Source organism: Pistacia vera, unplaced genomic scaffold (genome assembly GCF_008641045.1).
Source record: "Pistacia vera cultivar Batoury unplaced genomic scaffold, PisVer_v2 Contig719, whole genome shotgun sequence".
NCBI lineage: Eukaryota > Viridiplantae > Streptophyta > Magnoliopsida > Sapindales > Anacardiaceae > Pistacia > Pistacia vera.
Window position 1 is genome coordinate 93804 of NW_022196578.1, and position 18670 is coordinate 112473.

Sequence of the window (18670 nt, forward strand, 5' to 3'; positions counted from 1 at the left end):
GGATAGTTAATGTTGGCTGTTTGGTTAATTTTTAGAGAGGACGTTGAAAATTGAAAGATTTTAATGGTTTTTTTGTAAAACTTACGACTGCCTATTAGAGGGTATCGGTGGTATCGATCACTTTTTCACCCCAAGGTTGAAGAAGGCGAAAAGTGTTTGACAGAGAGTATCGAATGTCTGTTACCCCCTATAGAACAATATCAAAATACCTATGTAAAAATTACATATACCCCCAATAGTCCTATCGAACGTTCAATACCCCACAATCGAATGGTATTAAACATTTTTCATCTTCTTCAACCTTTGGTTGTGAAAAGTTATTGATGCCCTCCAATGATAGGCCCAAGGTTCTTAAAAAAACAAACAAACAAACGAACATCAAAACTCTTTGATTTACAACATCTATATTTAAAAATGAGTTATTTACCCTTTCATTCTTAAAATTTGAAGTATGTTGCATTTACTTCTAATATTACAGGATATGAACGGTTTAATCTAATCAGATGAGACTTTTCAAAAAAAGGTCTAGATTACCCTTGTTGTCTTATTTACATGTTATTAGAAAGGAAGAACACACACACATATATGATGTGCTAAAAATGGTTCTTATTAAGGTCAGTAGCGGATCCAGAAATTTCTGTTTGGGTGGGCCAAAATAAAAACTAATTGCACATTAATATTTTTGTTAGGGTGGGCCAAAATCTAGAAATTGTACATATTAGTATTTTTTTTTAAAAAAATTTGAAAAAGTAGGCTGGATCTGCCCCTGATTAAGGTAATACTACACTGACAAACGAATCTCACAAATTTTGTCTCATAAACCTGACGTGGCACCGAGTTGGCATTACCATGTCAACTGACAACTTTGACTAAACATGAACGGTCATTTCTTGGGGAGGAACGATTGTTCATTCATAAGGAACGATTGTTCATTCATAAGGAACGGTTGTTCCATTCATAAAGAACGGCCTTTCCCATAAGGAATGGTTGTTCCTTATGAATGGAAAAATCATTCCTTCTTATGGAACAACCATTCCATAAGATGGAACAATAGTTTCTTATGAAGGAATGACCATTCCTTCATGCCTTCATACTCACACCATAAAGGAAGGATTGGTTGTTCCTCGGAGAGGAACGCTATAATGACTCTTTTTAACTTATATACTTGTGAAATATAGTACATTAAAAAACACATAAACATATAGTAAAAAAATAATGGGCCCGAAAATTTCTTTACTGTATATATATAATTCTTACATTAATAAAAATCTCATGTACATAAGCTCAAAAATAGTAGACAGTGGTGCCATTTCCCTCCGCCTCTTGACGTCCAGCCGACCGCTTCTCACCTATTTCTTGCAAAAACAAAGAAATCAATGGAGTGAGCGCTAATTGCTCAGTAAGTAAATCCGCTAAACTAGCCTTTTCTCTCCGTTGCTCACATTCTGATTTCTTTCCTTACATCTCTCTGTTCTTTCTTTCTTTCTAATTTCTCAATATTTCTTCTCCCTTTCTTTCTTTCTAATTTCTCACTACTCATGGTGGTAGGCATAATGCCATGCCTAAGTGTGATGCACATGTACAAAAGCAAGAAGTGCACATTTTGTAACGCCCATTTAAGGTACGTAGTTAATGTATGTAGTATTGCCTAAATGTTCATTGATTTGCCCTTAATTGAGTTTACACGTTGTTAATATTGTTTGGTTGGCCCTTAGTTGAATTAATGTTTTGGTTTGGTTGAGTGGTTCCCCTGAAAATTGTAAAGACTTGGCGAAATCTTGGTGTTACAGACTTCGTCGGGGCGAAGAATAATCTTCGCCGCGGTGATGTAGATTTTGTAATTTTTCGCCTTCGCTGCGGCGAAGAGTCGGCTGAAATGTTTGGTGAAGTTTCTAGAGAATTTTCCATAGGGACAAAGTGACCATTCTACCCCTAATTAGTAGTTAAAGTGGGGAGTGAAATGTAAGAAAATTTCATGGAGAATGTATTAGAGTTGGGGGTGTGATTGCAATGAATTAAAGGACAAAGATGGAATTTCTAAGAAAGTGTAAGGGCAAAATGGGAAACAATGTTTGTAAAATGAGATATTAAGGGTTTAGTCTTAGAACAACCCCTCATTTCTCTACTTCCACCGCCATTTCCATTCTTCATTTTCTCTCAACTTCCCACTCAATTATCTAAGGACTTTTAGAGGGCTTTTGAGTGGTTTTTGGTAAAGAGTTAAGCCAAAGCATCCTAAGGTAAGATTTCTTGCTATATGTGAGATTTATTTATAGAAGTGTTGAAGTCTTATAGTATTATTGTTTAAGGTTTTAGAGAAAGGACTATCTACCAAGGGAAAAGAGATTCTAGTGGAGTCACTCAATCACAAGGTAAGTAAATCCAACTCAAGCTAAGGTTTAAGAAATCACTTGAGTAGAGATTTCTTTATGTATGTAGATGTTATGCTTGTTAAGAAATTGAGATGAGATGTGTACTTATTTATGGTTGTTGGATATGTTTAAATTATGAGAAGTGTTTTTGGATGTGTGATGAGAGATTAAAGTTGGGTTGAAGTTGAGGAGTTTTGAGTAAACTTTTTGGGAGTGTTTTTCCTTGACAGGAATTATGATCATACAAGGGAGTTTCCTCCCATTTTGGATGGGTAAAGAGAGAAGTAGAGTTATAATTAAAGTAGAGTTTTTGTATGCACACTTATTGTTTGATGAAATGCCTAAGAGAAGCATGAGTATGAGTAGGGAACCTTAAATTATTGCAACATTGCATATTTGTATTTCATGGGTGCATTTAATGAGCATGAGCCATCCACATGCATATATTTTGCATTTGTGTAATAGCTTGAGAAAGAGTATAGAATTCTAAGAATAAAGCACTTTAAGAGTAAAGAAAGAAAGAATAAAAGAAAGAGAAATGCTAAAGAAGAGAATAGGTTGTGCGATGGGGAACCCGTAAGTGATGGGTAGAGTATTCCCACATGTACGCCGCATTGAGAGAGCGATCTGAGCATGAGAGAAAGAATTAGTATAGCCCGTGAGAGTACATGCGGATGAGGGCTATACTCGAGAGTATCCGAGAGAGAGAATACACTCACATGGCCAAGGGTTCCAAATCCATGCATAACCGAGTCTGATCGGCAAGGAGTAAGAGAGCATGAGAAAGAACAGAGAGAGAGAAAGAGAATTAGTAGAAAAGAATTGTGAGAAACAAAGAAACCGAGATAGAGAATAGAAGGATAAGAAGAGAAAGAAAATGAGAAGAGAGTAACGTAAGGAAAGAATTAAGAAAAGAGTTGCGGGGATAGATGAGTAGAGGATTTACTTACTGAGCATTATTTGTGCTCACCCCGTTGTTTTCTATCTTTTTGCAGGAAATAGGTGAGTGTTAGGAAACGACCCGGTTGCGTAGCGGAAAACAAAAATTTTTACAACCATGGATCGTTCCTTAAAGCCCAAAATCAGGGCACAGAAATTACAGTTTATGTTTTACATCAAGAATCTGAAAAAAAATAAATCTAAAGTTTAGATTCATACCCACATTGGAGGCTCCACCAATATTGTCTCTGAACGTGTTTGCTACCGATCCAAGTGTAGGATCGAACCGTAGAAGTCCACACGAAGACAATCACAAGGAACCAAGGAGGGATTTGCTAGATCCTCCTTGGCCTTAAGAAATCAAGAAGAAAAACAATGATTTTGGCACAAACCAAAGTTGGCGTGGGAGAGAGTATGGGTTGTGTTGTGTTTTCTTTTCTTTAATCAAAAGGCAAAATAAAATCATAATCAAAACAAAAAAACACTATTCATTTTATAGGCAAATTTAGTTGCCCTATTCTCACATGGAATGGGCTTAGGCTCCAACCTAAACACCCCATATTTCCAAACACTCCCAATTAGATATTTTAATTTAATTCATCATTATCTCAATTAAAATCAATTAATATTTAATTAACATTTAACAATAATGATGATTTAATTAAATATGTGCGAACACACATTTAAACGTAATTTCACTTATTTAATTTTTCTAACAAATTAAATAAAGGCTACGACCTCAGCAAATTTAATTGCACTGTGAAATTACCAAAATACCCTTTCGCCCAAAAAGACGAAAACGCCCTTCTATCTTAATGGCTCTTAAATTATCTTCTATGTGTGTGACCCATAGGCTCCTCATCATACCGGTAGTGTATAGTATCGCGATTAACACCAATTAATCGTCTCACTAATACACAGACCAAGATTGGCCCCTAGCAAGGCATCATGGCCACCCGATAGATTCGGATTCAGCAAAGTAGCTACCTGTCAACGATATGGTTACCGTACAATTCGATCCTTTCATCATACGTTATCTCGACGAGACGAAGGCATAGAAATAGTGTCAACCTTCGGTTACTCTCGATATTATATATTCAGTTTCTGGACCAATGACCCGTATTATAATCTGGATAGAGCAACAACTCAATCCCACTGTGGCCACAGTTTTAGTGTCATTGCCATATACTGAATTGCGCCGTGAGATAACTTCTCCCGTACCCGGGAGTGATGAATCCTTTGTCAATCCACCATAGTCTTGATACACTTCTTGATATAGCCAATCACCACCGTACTGACAGCTCTGAATAGAACTGCGTTAGGCTAGTGTCAAACTGTACCAGTCGGTGCACAAGGCACTCCGGTGACCTCAAGTCTAAGGATCACATGCACCACCATTCGTTAGAGGATTTGTTCCATAGACACTGGGGTTACCATCCATATGGAATCCTCTGGTGGGTCAGTCCAGTGAACTTGCTGCGGTATATCCGCCTACAACAAGCACCCATGTGTTGCACCAGGTTGTCACCAAACAACCTTGACAAGTGAGATCAGTCACTGCCTTTCGACAGGGTCGTTCAACACTATGATAGCCTTACCGTATTATCTGTGCCCTTACTTCAGAATAATACTGGGGCTACGGACGTTTCTAGAATGGCCACCATATGTGCTCATAGGGTTCTCACTATCAAGATTTGAAACACTTGATACCCTCGTCACGGTTCTACCATTCTAAAGACATATATCAAAACATATTGCAATAATAATGATTTACGCGATATAGAATAAAATGCCTTTTATTGATTAATGAACATTATTACAAAGAGTCAATTCCACAATAATTGATTGGCTCTAGGGCATCTACTCTAACAGTGAGGATACGGTCGGATGGACGTCGGCAAGCGAGGAGCAATAATTACACTGTTTACTATTTTTGATGGTTTTGTACATGAGATTTTGTACTATGTAAAGAATGTATATAGTTTAATACAAGAAAAATTTGGGCCTAACTACTTTTGTTACTATACATGTATTTTTATTATGTGTATTGTTATGAGTATACTAGTAGAAAGCAGTTATGACACATTTTCTTTTCTGTTTTCTATTCTTTCTTTCTTCCTATACTTTCTCTTCTTTCTTTTCTTCTCTTATGCTTTCTTATTCTTGTTCTTTCTTTCTTATTTTTATTATTTCTTTCTCATTCTTTTTTATTCTTTGCCGATCAGACTCAGTTAAGGCATGGATTCGGAACCCTGGCCGTGTGAATGTATTCTTCTTTCTTGGGTACAACCTGATAATCATATTTTACACTATGATTTTGCATTGAATTTTGATAGGATTTAGGATACTTTTCATACAATTTGGGCCATAATTGCTACCTGATTCTATTAATTTGTCTTTGCAGGCCTAAACAATGATTTTGAGCATAAATGACAATTTTGAGCATAAATTGTGTAACTTGAGCTTGGAAACTCGGAATGACCTGAATTTAGAAGCTTTGGAAATCTAAGAAGAAGAGCTACAACTTTCATGTTTTGGGTTTTTCCTAATTCTGACTAGACAAGGGTGAAAACTTGGCTTGAAGTCGTGAAAAGTACGTTGGGAACTGAAGAAAAACGTCTTTGGTCATGCTTCAGTATGTTTGCCATAACTTGAGCTGTAGACCTCAGATTGTACTGATTCTTAAACGACCAAAAATATAATTGAAAGGGATACAATTCATATGTTAACAATTTTCCAGATTCAAACTCTATCATGCTCAAATTTGGCCCGAAAGTCTTCGCCGCGGCGAAACCTACATCAGCTGTAAAAATAAAACGACGCATTTTGGCTTGCTAGGGCTTGATCCTTAAGTGAGAAAGGTATAAATTAGAGCGAAAAGGAAGAGAAAAAGGTCTTGGTTCGTCATTTGGAAGGCAATTCTTGAAAGAAGAAGATTATTGAAGATTTGGGCTTCAAATTAGAGAATATTTCTTCATCTTTTGCTTGTTTTTCAATGATGAATCTTGATTCAGTTTGTTTTTGTTATTTTATTTCGTCTTTTAGTATGAATTGAGTTGTTTAGTTAGGGTTTAATGTAACCTTGATACAATGATTCAAATTTATATGAATTGATTTACTTTGAGTTTTAATTTCATGATTGAGTGTTTATCTCTTTTCTTAATGACTTTTGGATGTTTGATCACCATTCAAATGTGTGTTGTTCACAATGAGACTGAGAAGTGATTTGTGATTGTGCCTTTGGGGTAAATACCGTAGATTAAGCAAACGCTAGAGATAGGTTTAGCGATCTATGAAATCTAGATAGAATTCCATAAAGCTTAAAAGACTTTGAACTATTAATCTTCATTTTGTTGGGTGCGAAAGCTTAATATGGATAAGTAGGGAAATGTAGCCTGAGAACGTATGTTTTACAACTTAGGGAATTCAATTTTCAATTAAGGAATTAGAACTTGGGTAATAAATTTTATGAATTGGGTTAGCGTATCTAGGTGAAATCAATACCCTAGCATTTTTTAGCATTGTTTAATTAGTTAAGTTGTTGGGTTTTGCTTTAATTTCATTATCATTCATTTATATTTTGTTAATTTGTATTTAGTTTGTTAATTTTCCATCAATCCAATTTATTGTTTCTTCAATTAGGACTTAAACTAGAGAAATTAGTACTTAGTAACACTATCCTCGTGGGAACGATACTCTACTTATCACTTTATTACTTTTTGCGACTAGTGCACTTGTTAATTTGCATGTTTATGAAAACAACGTATCACAACCCTCATCCACATGCACTCTTACGGGCTATACCAATTCTTCTTCTTATTCTTAGGCCGCTCACTGAAGGCGGCATGCATGCGGGGAAATTCTTCTTGTCACTCAGGGGTTCCCCATCGCAACAACCTGTTCTTTTCTTCTTTTAGAGCATTCTTTAATAACTTTTTTTTCTTCCTCTTTATTCTTTAAGTTTTTGTACATATGTATATGCATGTATGTAGATGGCTCATACTCATAATTCTTTTTAAATGCAAGGATGTCATGTAGCATAAAAATAAGTTTCTCTCTACCATCTACAAACTCATGTCAATTCATAAATGAATAAAACTCATGCATACACTTCTCTTGGACATTTCATCAAACATATTGCATGCATAATCAAATTCTTTAATTTGGCTGCAATTCTATCTCTTTCTCAAGTCACCAATATTTGGAGTAAAACTGCATTAAACAATTACTAAACCTGTCCAAAACAATACACTCTAAAAAATTCTACTCAACTCTTTCTAACTTCAACCCAACTTCAATGAATCATCAAACAACCAACACCACTTCTCATGGCTAAATTTTATTTATCAATAATCATCAAACTCATCAATAATTCATCAATTTCATCAACAATTCTCAAAATCATAAGCATATACACATAAGTAAAATCTCTACACCCGTGATTTCTCAAATCATAACTTAGGTTGGATTTACTTACCTTGTGCTTGAGTAATTCCACTAGAATCTCTCTTTCTTTGCTAGACTTATTCTTTCTATAAGACCTAAGCATAACCACTATAAGAATTCAACATGTTTAAAAATTAATTCACATCTATTGCAAGAATTCTTACCTTTGAGTGCTTACGATCAAATCTCTACCAAAATCAAACCAAAAGAGAGAAATTGAGAGTGAAAGTGGTGTGAGAGGAAGTAGAGAATGATAGGGTCTTTGTGCTTGAACCCTTAATATCTCATATTAATAGGCATACTTTCCCATTTTGCCCTTACACTTTATAGAGAATTTCATCTTTGTCCCTTAGTCATTTACACTAATGCCCTTACCTTCATTATATTCTCCATCAAATTTCCTTATTTTTCACTCCTCACATTTTCAACTAATTAGGGGTAGAATGGTCACTTTGCTGCTAAGGAAGATTTCTCTAGAATTTCCTCAAAAATTCTAGCCAGCTCTTCGCCTCGGCGAAAAACTCCAGAGTTCTTTGCCCCAGCAAAGTTTGAAATTTCTGACACAAATTTGGGCAAAAAGTTCATTACCGCGGTGACAAAATTCCTTGCCGTGGCGAAGTTTGCAAATGTCGATTTTTCAATCTTTCTCCTTGAAATAATCAAAACTAAGGGCATAAAAGCATAAATAAGTTACGTACTTCAATGTGGGCGTTACAAACGCCCATTCTTTCTGTGAGGAACGACCATTCCTTTTATGAACAGTCGTTTCTTGGGTCTAGTCAAAATTATTTTACGTTGGGTGTTGTGAGAGTTGTCAACTCAGTTGCCATATCGGGTTTATAAGAGAAAGTTTGTGAGATATATTTGTTAGTCTATCTTTATTATTCCTATTATATATGTAATCAATACTCTTATCAAAATTTGATTTTTTTTTCTTTTAGATGTAAAGTATATTTTTTCTACTTTTTACTATATATTTTTTTCATTTCTAATAACATGTGCATAAGACAATGACGGTATTATAGACTTTTTATTGAAAAGTTTAACTTGACCAAACTAAATTGTTCATATCTCATTGTATTAGATATTAGTGCAATATACTTCAAACCTTAAGGATGACAGTGCAAATAACCCGTTAAAAATTAACGCAAACAACCAATATTAACCATCTCATTAAAAAAAAAAATCCTAATTAACATGTTTCTACATACAAAATCGAATTAAGAATTTGTTTATAAGTTCAGTTTAATGGAGGTAAGAACTAGCCCAACTTTGAAAAAGATGGGTGAATGGGTTGGTTCATTTATAAATGAGGGCATTTTTGTAGTTCACATTTGTGTAAAATACCCTTTTGCTATTTTATAGGAAAGTTTTAAAAAAAAATGTTACTTTACAACTCCACCCCTAAAATAGTGTCATTTAACATAATTTATCTTTTTCCTCCGTAAATATTATTTGACTAAAATATTAGGAAATTTATTCTTAATATATTCTTATTTTTGTTGAGTTGTTTTTCTTTATATTCTCAACACGTTCCCCATTTCAATGATCTTTCAGGTATAATTGTTTTCTTGCGTTGTTTTTGTGACTACGTAAAATAAGTGTTGCGTTTATAATGAAACTTAATTTTTTTTCCAATAATGTTGTTTTACTAAGTTATGTCAATAATTATATCCATTTATGAATTTTTTTTCCTTTCATTTTTTTGCACTATATAGCTTATCAAATAGAAAAATGAGTTTAGATTAAATAAATTGTATAATAATTCACCATTAATTTCAGTATCTACAAAAATTAACACAAAATGTTTCACAAATTTATTTTATTTTATTTATTAAAACAATTTAAAAAAAAAAAGTGCTACCAAGCCTCAATTTATTTATTTTTGAAAAATGAATCTCAGTTCTGAAATTTTGAATCCAAAAGCCCAATGGGCCGGCTAGATCGAATTCCTGAGGTCATATCATTGAGCCGGGTCGGTTTTGTAGTTTTAGACAAGTCTGTAACCCTAAACCCTAAAAATCTCAACTGGGGTTTTGCACGCTTCGATTCAAATTGAAGGTTTCTTTCTTTCACCGGTGAGTCACGAAAATCCTTACTATTGGTTTTTTTTTGTTTTCATCACTGGGTTTTGATTCATTGTTGATATTTTCATCCTAAAGTTATTATTTTTATGCATTACTGTTCACTATCGTATTCGTTTTTGTTGTAAGGTTTNTTCGGTAGCGAGCTAGGGATTGAGATTTTTACCGATCCTTAATACCCTGCTTGGTTCGTTTTGGTCGACCAGTACTTCAGTCAGGTCCTCAACTGGCCCACTGGAAGGGCAGTCTTGAATACGAGGATCTATATTATCCTCGGCTGGGCCAGGTTGTGGCTCGATCCGGCTAATCACCATTGCCTGGTTGTGATTGCCGCGTGAAGTGCCTTTGCCTTTGCATGCCATCTGCACTGCTTTCACATAGCAGTTGCGAGATGCGCGCTGAGACTCGTTAACTTCTCCAATCCCCGTCGGGGTGGGAAACTTCATCTTCAAATGGTATATTGAAGTGACTGCCTTGAAGTGTCTCAGCAGAGGTCGCCCCAAGATTCCATTGAAAGCGGATGAGCAATCCACTACCAAGAACTCAATTACCCTAGTCACCTCGTCGGAGTCACCCAGCGTGACTGAGAGTGAGATCGTTCCCTTGGGGAGTAGGTGGTCCCTTGTGAAGCCATATAGAGGGAACGAGGTAGGCTTCAGGTCGGCCTCGTCCAAATTCATTCTTTCGAAAGTTGAAGTGAATAGGATGTTCGCAGCACTTCCTTTATCTACTAACATTCTCTGGATATTATGGCGCCCTATGAGGGGCATGATCACAAGTGCATCATCGTGAGGATGATGCAGCAGGGCCGCATCTTTTTTGGAGAAGGAAATTTCCTCCTCCCGGCGAACCTTCTGTGGTCGCTGTGCCACGCTCATCGTTCTGATGGGCTCGTGATGTGTCTCGCGAGCATACCTTTCTTGAGCGCCTCGCGAGTTCTTCGCGAAGTGCGGTCCCCCGAAAATTAAATTGAGGGTGCACACTCCTTTCTGATCGCTGCGCTTCTTACTTGGCTCCCCCTGATTTTTCTCTTGTGAGGGAGCAGAGTCATCAATATACTCTTTGAAATGTCCCTACTTGATGAGGTTTTCGATCGCCTGCTTGAGAGCTTGACATTCATCGGTATGGTGCCCATTGTCCTGATGATAGAGACAATATTTTTTATTATTTCTAGCTATCGCGGGAGTTTTCATGGGCTCGAGCTCTCCGAGCAGGCTGGCCTCCTCGGATTTATCAAGAATAGCCGATACAGATGCGTTCAGTGGAGTATATTGGTTTCTGTCGCGATTGTGACGAGGGACGAGAGCATAGGACTTTTTGGGCTTGTAATGAGGTTTCTTCCCTCTTTAATGATCGTCTGCGTCCCCCTTGTGATCAGCTCTTCGACTATCCCACCGACCAGGTGTACTGCCCGAAGCGCCGGGGTCACTATGACGGAGTACCGCCAATGAATTTTCTATCCAGAGGTACTTCTCCGCAAGGTTATAGAATCTAGTGAGGGAAACATCGTCCTCAACCTGTAATTCTTTCCACAGGTTGGTCTATGGACGAACTCCGGCTATGATGAGAGTCCGAACAGACTCTTCGAGAGTATGAGCCACCTTGTTGAGTTCTCTGTGGAAACGGTCAATGTAGGACTGAAGGGATTCATCCCTTTCTTGCCTTATATTGCTGAGGTAGCTCAAAGGCATCGAGAACTTTCGATTTGCTTGAAAATGCCTTAGGAATGTCGCGCTCATCTGAGGCCACGAACTGATCGATCTCGCTGGGAGCGACCTGAACCACCGTTTGGCATGAGAGGTCAAAGTCATTGCCAAACAACGACATTTTGCTAGATCTGAGACTTGGTGAAACTCCATCAGGTCGTTAAATTCATATAAATGATCCTGCGGATCGGAGTTTCCATCAAATGCCAGCATGTCGAGCATCCTGAATCCTGATTGGAGTGGAGCGGCTAACACTTCGGGAGAGAAGGGGGAAGCAGATGCGACCTGCCCCTGCTCATTTTGCTGAGCTCGTAGTCTGTCTAGGCTCGCTGCAGCTCCTCAATTTGTGGCAATGGATGGCAATGGAGCCGCTTGGGGATTGCTTTCACCCATGCGAGTTTGACCCTCGCGATTATGATTGAGGAAAGTCCGGAGGTCGGGTTCCTCTTCGCCTCGACCGGCAGTTCCGGCCACTCTCGACACACACTGGCTAGAGGCGTGTGATGGCGATGAAAGGTGTGAGGTATTTTCACGACCTTTGCGGTGGTAAGAAACGCCCGGCGAAGTGTGGGACCCTCTCGCACGGTGACGATCAGGATCGTTTTGCTGGTGGTGATAAGAATCGCCCTGTCCAGCACTTTTATGGGTTTGCACTTGCGACATGGCATGGGACAGCTCGAGCTGCATCTTTTCACCGAGTCTTAACGAGACTGGTATTCTACTTGGGGCACTGTCGGTGTTTGCTGGCTTTGGAGCCCGTGGGATTGTTTTTTGCCACTTGCTTACCCTTTCGTCTACGCGCTGCAGTGCTCGCGGCACGGGCTATTTCCCTTTGCCACACTTTCGCGGGACCTGCAGGCGTTTTTGGCGGTTGCACCGCCGCAACTGACTTGGATGACACGCCTTGGTCCAAACGGTCCAGCCTTCAGTTGACCGTCTGGAGAGTATTGTCAAACCTCTCCAGGTAGCTTCTAATAGCAGGGTCAAGCTGTGAACTTGATGGGATATCTCCTGCAGCATTTTGTGGGGCTGAAACTTTTTTGGGAGAAGTGTCCCCTTGAACTTGGGGGAGCCCTTCAGCACCCTGATTGGTTTGCTTAGGTTTTGGTTGGCGGGCCATTTGCTGTTGTAGGACCGGTAGGTTGGAGATTCTCCTGATGAAGGATCAACACTAAATCAGGCCCTCCTTCTAGCGCCAAACTGTTGATGCGTGATTTTGACACCAATGAAACGCACGTGTGAAATGTTGAGCTGGCCCAAAAGACACACGTGAATGGAAAGGAAAATGACAGTAAATGCAGTGAGAAGGGAGTTTTAAAGTGGTTCGGATGCTAAGGAAGCAAGTCCTACGTCCACTGATGTTTGTATTAATGATAAGGGTCAGGTCGTTTTAGACGACTGACTTTACACTGATAATACAAGGTATCAAATGTTGTCTTTTCTAGAGAGAGAGTGGCTGGTCCAGAGTAAAAATGTGTGAATCCCCTTAATGAGAGAGGAGCTCTCAACTTATATTGGGATGCATTGAGGTAATGATCACTGAATCTGTAAATTAGTGGGAAGATCCATGCAAATCCTTCTTTATGTCACATTACCTATCTTCTAGAGTAATTCACATGATTTGCTGCAGGGATTGGACACGCGGGATCATCACAGCTCTTGGCTGGCCTGACGTGCACCCACTATTCTGACGGAAGCAGGCTGTGGGTGTACCCGTAATCACATGACGCGGCTGCGCCAGAATGTCAGTAAACTCTTCCCGAGGTCTGACTTTTCGCACTTAACTGGATGTCACGTCAGCCCTATTTTCCCAAGCATAACAATTAAAATAAACCAAAAGAAAATAAATTTATATTATAATGATTAAAGAGAATTTTTTAAATAAGTTATTCTAAACTGATTTAAAAATAAAATATTCAGAATTCGTAATCGAAAAAATAGTATAATTAATAAATAAAAAATTAGAATATATAAAAGAAAGGAATGGCTCTGACTCTGATTAATCGTTTCCTCCATTAGAACTCATCTTAAAGGAAAATATGAACCTTTAACTTTAACAGAAGGCTACGGCCACGTGTCCTTCCAACGACCTTGTTTTAACGGCACCTTTCAGTCACAAAACGGAGACTTCCTTCCTTGAATAGCAGGTGAAAGAATTAGAATCCCGCTTTCAGAAAGCAAGCACAACAAGCACAACAAAGAAAACAAAAGAAAGATATTTCAATTAATATTAAACAAGCTTCAAACCATGATAAAACTATGTCGTTTTCCATGAAAAATTGAATTTGAACTTCTCGTAATCGTGAGAAAATGCCGAGAAATGGAAACGGAGGAGGAGAGAGCGCACCGGAGCCGCCGCGTTCATCGTCGAACACCAGACTCCGGACGCGGCCAGATGCGCTCTTGGTGGTCTGCAGAGGCTTCAAATTGGTGACTTCTATCAGCGCTCTTCTTTGCATTGCCGTCAACATTCTCTCTGCCATTCGCTCCTTCAAAAAAGGATCCGATGTATGTTGAATGGTTTATATTTATATGTTTTGCGTCGTTTTTGCTTTTGGTTTTTATGTTTTATGTCGTTTTTGGTTTTAGGTTTTTGACGGAATTTTTAGATGCTATGCGGTTTTGATTGCGTTTTTCGTGGTTGTTGCTGAGACTGAATGGGAATTCGTTATGAAGTTTTGGAAGGTTTGTTCTACTTTGATTATTATATTGCTGAACTGATTTATTTATTTTTTAGTTTTGTTTTTTGTTTAATTTGATTTTTGGTTGAATGAGAATGTCTTCTGAAATATTTTCACTGAGATATGACTTTTTTTTCCCTTTATTTTTATGTGTTATTCGATTGGTAATGTTATTGGTATTTTAACTTTTAATTTTTAATTTTTGTGATGTAGGATGCCATATTTCTAATGCGAAACATCACTTTTGAAAAGTTTATGACAAATTGATGTTTAATGTTCCAGTTTGATGGTTTATTTCTCTAACATTATTGGGATTTTGCATCCCTTAACGTAGTAATTGCGCTGTTATAGTATTCTTATATGACTACATATATTGCAATGAGCTTCCTAAGGAGTTTACTATCTTGTTGTGGATCAAAGGAGAGTTAATTTCAGCAACCAAATTCTGACTAATACATGAACGATTTATCAAAGTTAAAGGGGGAAAAACATTATATTAAGCTTGAATAAAGGAAATTCTGCGACCTGGACCTATTGTTTGGGTAACTTTCTGAGGAAAGAGAAAGAGGACTTTGTTAATATAGGATGAAGAAAAGTACCAAAAGTTGGATCCAGCTGGATTATATTCTAATCTATTGACTGTTGGCAAGATACTTTTCACCTGTGGGGTTTTTTTTCGCTGAACTAAACTCCTGGTGAATTGATAGAGATTTCTGTTCTTTATGGACAAATTTCATATATTCTGGAGCTCCTGTCAGGATTAGAACTTTGAAGAAAAGGATATGCAAGTAGATACTTGGCAAACAACTTTCTCTTTAGTATGTAGAATATAGAAGATAAATATACTGGAGTGGGTACCTGACAACAACTTCTTACGTCAATTTATTTCAACTTCATAGTAGCTTCAAGATAGAAGTCAGATTAAAACTACTGGAAGATTTGTATGTCAAGTTGTTTCAATTATTTTATTTTATTTTATTTTTTGTTCGTTTGATAATTTCATATGGCATTACTTATGTATTAATTCAAAATGTGTCATTTGCTATTTCTGACTCACTTTTGGGGAATTTTTGTTTTATGCATACTTCATTCTTCTGTTTTTGTTGTTGCTGTTTGATTTTGTTCACATCATGTGTTGTCTTCAATGTTATATTTCGGTAAAATTTTGCAGGTATTGGAGTATTGGGCCGGTAGGGGTATGCTGCAGATCTTGTATGTCTTCTATTTTCGTAAGATATATGATATTTTTTGTCCCTATATTTTATCTTTTAATTGAAGGCTCCTAAAATGTTGATCAACCTGAACAACATGATACTAAATTGATCAGAATTCGTACTCATATGATAGGTTACTTTTCCATTGCTTCTTTCTCTCTCTCTCTCTCTCTCTTTTTTTCTTCGCTCTTCTCTAGGCCATTGTTCCTTGTGGCCAAGTTAGTGGTAGTTTTTATGAAATCTCCCAAAACTTGTTCAACCCAAACAACTTCTTTTTGGCATAGAATTATATCTAGGTTCTTTCTCTACTCTTGGCTATCGTTCCATAAGGCCATTTGAATTGGCGAAATAGGATTTAATTGACCCACCCTATACCAAACACATCAGTTTAGTTAAAACCACTCAAAATTTGTTTGATTCTCATCATTAATAGTGTCAGAACAGGATTTTTGCAGAAACATTTTATTAGATAAATTTAACTTTGTATATAATATTACAGTATTTCTTTCACCTCGTATAATTTGGTTCAACTTTGAATTAAAGTATCACAGTCACTCTCACACTGAAACACACACCTATTAGTGATCACATTCAATTTTTTAAGTTATGGTTTTTCCTTCAGTGTTGCAGTAATGACAAGAGCTTTCTCTGACGATTCTGGAAGCCGGAAAGATCTTGTTCTTCTTCAAAATATAGCATGCTATATGCTTCTTGCTTGTGGTTTAGTTTATGTCTTTTCGGTAAGATGATAATGATGTTCTAAATATTATTGGTTTAAGCCAGGAGTATATTTTTTTTTTCTTACTTCGATTGCTGGTTGAATGGGTACAAGTAATTTGCCTGTGAAAATTTTTAGAACCGATGTCAACATTTACTGATGAAGAGTCCTTACCTTAAATCCAATTGGTTCTTAGTTTTGTTAACCAAAGCTCACTTTACTCTGTTATTTGGAAATATCAGCTCAAGAGTATAATTATTAGTTTCCTCTAGTCTCAAAGTTTCTTGATTTCATCAATTAATGATGTCCTAAGAAGTCTTTAATCTTTATGCATCTAGCGTTTTTAGACACGCTTCTGCTTGATTTGATACTTAATGATGTTTATTGGTTTGCTGCACTCAAAACTCTCTCTATTATGCTTTTTTTGTATATTTATAATTGAAATTTTAAATGAAACTGGTAATATTTAACACATAATTGCAACTACCAATTTCTAGGGAATTCTATGCATTGGCTGGATCAAACGTTCTCGTCAACAGAAAGAAATGACGAGGGACCAAGCAGTCAAGGATTTAGAGGTAAGCCATCGTTTTACAAGAGTACAAATTAGTGTTCTGTCTGCATGCTATTTCTGGTTTATTTTATTTTTTTTAATCTTTCTCCTAGATGTTTATGTGTTATTGAAATAAGCATTATATGGAGGTCCTCTCAGGCTACAAATTTTCAAAAGGGGATTCAGAAAATGAATGCCAGTACTGTGGCATCATTAAGCATCTTATTTGTGTGCTATAGGCCTGTAATAACTCTACATTTTTTTTTTTTTTTTTTTTTTTAAATATGTGCTTCCACTCCCCCTGGCACTGCTCCCAAACAGTGATTTATAGCACTGCCACAGTTTGTTCCTCTCTACTAAATTTATCACATCATATCATGCACCTATTTCTTAGCATCTTAGAAAACACTAATGTGAATGAATCAATATGCAGTGTCATTCTTTATAAATCATAAAACTTGAAATGCTGTACAGTTGGTGCTTATCACTGTGGTGGATTGACAATCATCAGTTATTGAGGTTTATACAAATCAATTTTAATTGCTTTGACCATTGGGTGGGAGGGACTTCAGATTTTGTTGCTTCCTTGGGTAATATTAGGATATTAGAATTTCTTTCAGGTCCACTATGATCTGAAGAATATTAGGTGGTAAGATTTATGATGAGTATGAATTTGTTTGCGAGCAAGTAATTAGTATATATGACCATTTCAGTTAATTGATATACATTGTTTTTAAGTTCTTTTTCATTTGTTTGCGGTAGTTGTATAAATATGAATTTCAATCAGAGACTTTTTAAATGAATTCTTGCAAACAATCACAGGAATTGGAGCGGCGGAGGGAGGAGCTAGAACAACTGCTCTTGGCAGAAAGGGTTTAAGACAATTTGTCTTGTTGACCATATGACCATTTTATAGCTGTCACTGTTGATTCCATGGTTATATATGATTTAATATTTGTAGGTTTTGTTTTCAAATTCATTATATTCCAATTACTTTTCTGTTGTTGTAGTAGTAGATTTGTAAAGTTCAGTGTGCCTTTGATTATTTAGATAGGCTGAACCACATAATGTTTTGAAATAAAGGTGCCTTTTGATTATTGTATTGTATAGGCAAATTTCGGCAGACTGTTTTCAACTTGCGTAGTTGTGTTTCTGCTTAATTAATTTATCATGTTATTGTTGTACTTAATATTTATGTCAATTAGTTACTCACCAAATTAGAAATTTATAATTATGTTATAAAAGCTTAGAAACTTTTGCATAATTTCTTGTGTAAATTTTTCTTCAACAAACAAATCAATTTCCAAGGGGCCTATTGTAAGCTCTTAATGGTTACGTAATGAACAGACATTATTCGTTTAATTTGCCAATCAAAACACAATTTTGAATAAGCTGAAACATTAATTTTATTACTTCCATTTCAACAATATTCAATCAAAAACATAAACATTACTGATTGGTTCAGGGCTTATGCTTAAAAGTAGCAACAAAACAAACATTATATATTTATTTATTAATTTTTCCGAGCAAAATACAACTTTTAAGAATCTGAAACAAACATAACTATACGTATAAACTGCAAAATATCAACCCAATATTATAATATTATAATCATGCTCTTTATTTTAAAGAGCATATTTTACATAAATAAAGAGCATTATTATTAATTTTTAGATATAAAGAACAAATTTTGTATTCCAATCTAATAGACTCTTTAAATTAGACTTAATAAATAGGAGAGAGACTTAATAGAAGAGAAAATTAATAATAAAATGCTTAGAAACCTGTAATTTATTAAATAAAATTGGGATAGAGAGTGAAATTTGACTCTCTAGATGTAGAGAGTCAAACCCACTCTTTAATTTATATTTAAAGAATAAAGAGTCTATTTGACTTTTGTTTTTATGGACAAACTCTTTATAATAAAGAGTTTTGGTCATATAAATTTTTTTTTCCG

General features: G+C 36.3%; 1 protein-coding gene across 1 annotated transcript; it reads left to right on the forward strand.

The window, feature by feature from the left end:
- Nucleotides 1-13609: 13609 nt before the first annotated feature.
- On the forward strand, nucleotides 13610-17836 carry LOC116114680. Its single transcript, XM_031400813.1, has 6 exons — nucleotides 13610-14055; nucleotides 14137-14232; nucleotides 15400-15440; nucleotides 16065-16182; nucleotides 16658-16738; nucleotides 17536-17836. The coding sequence occupies exons 1-6, from the start codon at nucleotides 13858-13860 to the stop codon at nucleotides 17590-17592; spliced, it is 591 nt and encodes a 196-aa protein (XP_031256673.1). The 5' UTR covers nucleotides 13610-13857; the 3' UTR covers nucleotides 17593-17836.
- The last annotated feature ends 834 nt before the right edge of the window (nucleotides 17837-18670 follow it).